Genomic DNA, 4,082 nt, shown 5'->3' on the forward strand with positions numbered 1-4,082 from the left:
TCGTTCGAAAGGAGACTTTTATACACTAATATGAAGAAATTTTGAATGCGCTTATGGCATAGAGATACAGAGTCAGTGACTTTAGTAATCTACAAATGTAAATCTAAGTATTCTCTTATTTACATTATACCGTTTTTTTGACAAGAACAACTGACGAAAGGCCACAGAGTTTTTTCTACAAAAATAACAGCGAGAAAAGCACTATTTTGTCGCGAATTTTCTATGACAACTATTTGTTCAGAAATCAAAAGGCTACATTAAGAGCACACACCAGCTCTACTCCTTAGTATCTGGCTAGAAATGTTCTTCTTCCTTTTTCCTCCGGTCACGCTTCAGCCATTTGATGAGGGCCAGTCTCGTGCTTCTCAATTTGCCTCGTTCATGCTCAAACGAATTCTGGGTAATTCTGCCATTCCATGACAAGGGAAGAAGACGGTTCCTACATCTACGTTTATTGGGGGACAGAATGTAACTTCCGCGAATATCATGAGAAGAAGACATGAGAGAAAACTTAGTTGTTTTTTATATGCAGTTGTAGGAAATCATTAAAAAATAAAGATATAATTAAAATTATGGGATGATCACTGAGAAAGCGACTTTTTAGGGTCGATTACCAGCCGCTGTTTCGGGAAATGAGCCAGCGCTCTCTCCCGAGGAGGATACCCAAATTCGAGTGAGCGGCTGAATTTGAGTCTAGCGGCTTTCCAAATACTGGCAAATTTGTATGCGACGAATTTAATTTATAATGAACAGACTAAATAGAGGACGCACTGACGATAATGGCAAATACTCATGGTTCGAAGTCACAGTATCAGTGAGATGGGATGTGAACTACCGCAGAAAAACGCGCCGTGGTCTAACAGATATGGTTAACACGAGAAACGGGCCAAAATCCCTGGCTTCATCGCGATTCAAGAGGCTGTGACTCAGAGTCAAGAGGAGCTACCGTTCGTTCTATTTATTTAATTCGGTTTTTGTTTTGCGCACGCGCGAATGCGGCAGTTCTCATGCTCGAACAAAACCAAACATAGCACAAGTAAGCGCGCTGTGATGCGAGCCAGGAGAGGACATTTGCGATTTAATCTCATTACAAATGCAACATGTCGCTTCCGTCGTTTGCATCGGAACATCGTTTGGAACAATTTTCATTTTACGTCGAATGACTTGGAGTACCCTGGCAGGCAGGCGAGGTTTTTTCTTTGTGTCCTCGTTGTTGGCATGTGAGCGGTTTCCCTTAGTCTCTGCAATCTTGCGATTGGCGAATTACGTTTTAACGTTTTCTAATTGGCTAGCTAAGTTGGCAAGTCACGAGACTATCAAAGGTATTCTCCCGCGCTTTTCCTGATCTACTCAACCCAAACCTTTCATGTATTGGGGCTACGAAGAGTGAAAGACTTCTGTTCCCCTTTTTTGTTATCTCGGTTTACAAGGCATAAAGTTGTCAAATATTTCAAATTGAAACTTCTTTTTGACGTGAACAGACTAATTTCGATATATTCAAAATTCAGTTCTAAACAAAATGTATCATCTCGAGGTTCCGGGGAATAAACACATACAAATCATTATATTTATTCCCCAGAGTTTCGACATGATGCCTTTTGCTTAGGACTGAATTTTAATATAACAAGATTGGTTTATTGGTTTCGTCCAATGAACAGATCACGCTGTAGTAAAACTAGAATTCTGCAAAGGGAAATTTCATTTGAAGCGATCGTTCCAATATTTCGAAGATCAGCGCCCGCTTTACCATACCCGAGGGCTTGGCAGTTGCTATCGATTCCGGCGCAAAGAACCAAGACATGTGTAAGACTCGGTTTCATAGCGGTTGAGCGTTTGAAAAATCTTCAATACTGCGATGCATTCTTTTTACCAATCTAGCCTGCAAGCTTTTCTCATCTCAACTTTAAGCCTAAGATGTACGTGTACACAGCTGAACACGTCTTGTTGGGTAGTGCAGGAAAAACTTGACAATACTCTCACTTGAAAGTGTTCAAAGCCGTATGAACATTTTATCTGTCGCACTAGGCAGATAAAAAAGATTTATCGCTAGAGAACTAATAGACCACTTTCGATATATTAAAATTCAGTCCAAAACAAAAGGCATCATCTCGAGGCTCTGGGGAATAAACTTATACAAATCCTTATATTTATTCCCCAGAGCCTCGAGATGATGTCTTTTGTTTAGGACTGAATTTTAATATATCGAAATTGGTCTATTCCTGGAGAATTTGCACACGCTGTTTTGGATTTGCAATGCAAATAATCTGCGTGCTCGGTCGAAAAAACAGTACCTCTTACTAAGTTCCGTTTACGTTTGGTTTAGTTCGACAAGAATTAAAACGTTCCATGACACCCTAAAATTTATGGGAACCATTTATTAAACAGGAAAGGGGAAATTCGTTCGGTCAGAGGTTTGATTCGTGAATAGATCAGCGAAGAAGCAATATCATGAAAGTTGCTATTTTTCAATCCGAATACTTATGTTTAACGAAACCTTCACAGTTCACCACTTTCAAGCCCAGCTGTCTTTTTAATAATTTAATCCTAAAACGCGACTTCCTTGAACTCGGGAAAACCAAAAGCCATTGCGTAAAGCCATCGGTCTTTTTTCGCGCTTGGGAAAGTCACTTAAAAGGACTACGACACAGTGCTATTGTGGCTATCTAGCAGCAAACCGAGGCCGGAGGATGCGTAAAACAAATTTCGCACACCACCAATGATAATTAAAATTGAAGTCTTGTAGACGAACTTTCGATTATATTGATGGTTTCTTTCAATCCTTTAGCAAATTAAAATCTTGGATTCTTTCCATTTTACAATAAAGGTTGGGAGAGGAGTAGACCTCTTTCACAATGGCGGCCAAATAAAATATTCTCTTGTTTTAATGCTAATAAGCCTTTCTAGCCTCGCTACGACGCGCAAAATTTCAAAAGAATTTTTGTTTCAAAATGAGGCCAGTAGGTCTAATTAACATGAAGACAATAGAATGTAAAAGTGGCCGCCATTTATGAAAGTGGTCTATAGTCTGCCTCGTTCCTACGAGTGGAGACGAGCAGCGTTGCGTGACAAAGGAGACTTGGAGAGGAAGTGCTAAATGTCAAACCTACTCAGAGATCTAAAGCAGAAATATTTTGCACAATACTGACGACACTCTCCCTCTTTTTGAACGGCAACAATAAGTTGGAATAGAATACCTATTTCATATACGGGTCACATATGGTACAGCTTCAACTGGGGTGAGCATTATATAATCATTTTGGTGATATACTCTGTTTGCATCATTTAAAGTAATTTTAAAACAATCTATGGTTATTGATACTAGTATAAGCTACATAATTATGGCAATGTCAACTGAGTTGCTATGTGTATATCATCTAATTCTTGAGAAGAGGTTGAGCTCTGATTTCGATTCCTGTGAAGAAGAAAAGAAGAACAGTGTTGAAATTGCATATTGAAGCTAAAACCATAAAATTGGTTAATCAAAAATCTCTATGCCCAGCGCTAAGAAAATTCAATCGACTTATGGCTGTTAAATGGCGTCATATTTCACTGGCAGGTCGGTCACATTTGCTAGATATTATAGGGGAGACCACAATAGAGCGTTTTCGCTCACGTGACCAGCAGCCATATTTGATTACTGACAGAAAAGAAAGTATTTGCATAAAAATAGAGATCAATTCCCGGAGGATTAGTTTGGTACACCATCATGGCCGCCATTTCTTTGTTTTGGAACACCAACATGGCCGCCGTGACGTCATGTGAAAACGCTTTTCACCGGGAACTACTCGCACTACTGTTTTCTGAGGAGCAGGGGTGGCGCAGTGGTGAGAACACTCGCCTCCCACCAATGTGGTCCGGGTTTCATTCCAAAACTCGGCGTCATATGTGGGTTGAGTTTGTTGGTTCTCTTCTCTGCTCTGAAAGGTTTTTCTCCGGGTACTCCAGTTTTCCCCTCTCCTCAAAAGCAAACACTGGCAAACTTCAATTCGATCTGGAATGCACGGACACACGTTGCACGAGTTCCGCCGGTAAACAAATTCCATTTTCAATTCCATTTCCATTCCATACGAATAATAGGGAGC

General features: G+C 40.2%; 1 protein-coding gene across 1 annotated transcript in view; it reads right to left on the reverse strand.

The window, feature by feature from the left end:
* Nucleotides 1-2,510: 2,510 nt before the first annotated feature.
* The window catches only part of LOC137973340 (fizzy-related protein homolog), a 19,982-nt gene continuing 18,410 nt past the window's right edge, over nucleotides 2,511-4,082 (reverse strand). The window contains exon 20 of the mRNA XM_068820128.1: nucleotides 2,511-3,412. Within this exon, the coding sequence (XP_068676229.1) occupies nucleotides 3,371-3,412 (42 nt within the window). The 3' untranslated portion in view covers nucleotides 2,511-3,370. The remainder of the gene's footprint in view (nucleotides 3,413-4,082) is intronic.

The sequence above is a fragment of the Montipora foliosa genome, chromosome 10 (assembly GCF_036669935.1).
Source record: "Montipora foliosa isolate CH-2021 chromosome 10, ASM3666993v2, whole genome shotgun sequence".
Taxonomy (NCBI): Eukaryota; Metazoa; Cnidaria; class Anthozoa; order Scleractinia; family Acroporidae; genus Montipora; species Montipora foliosa.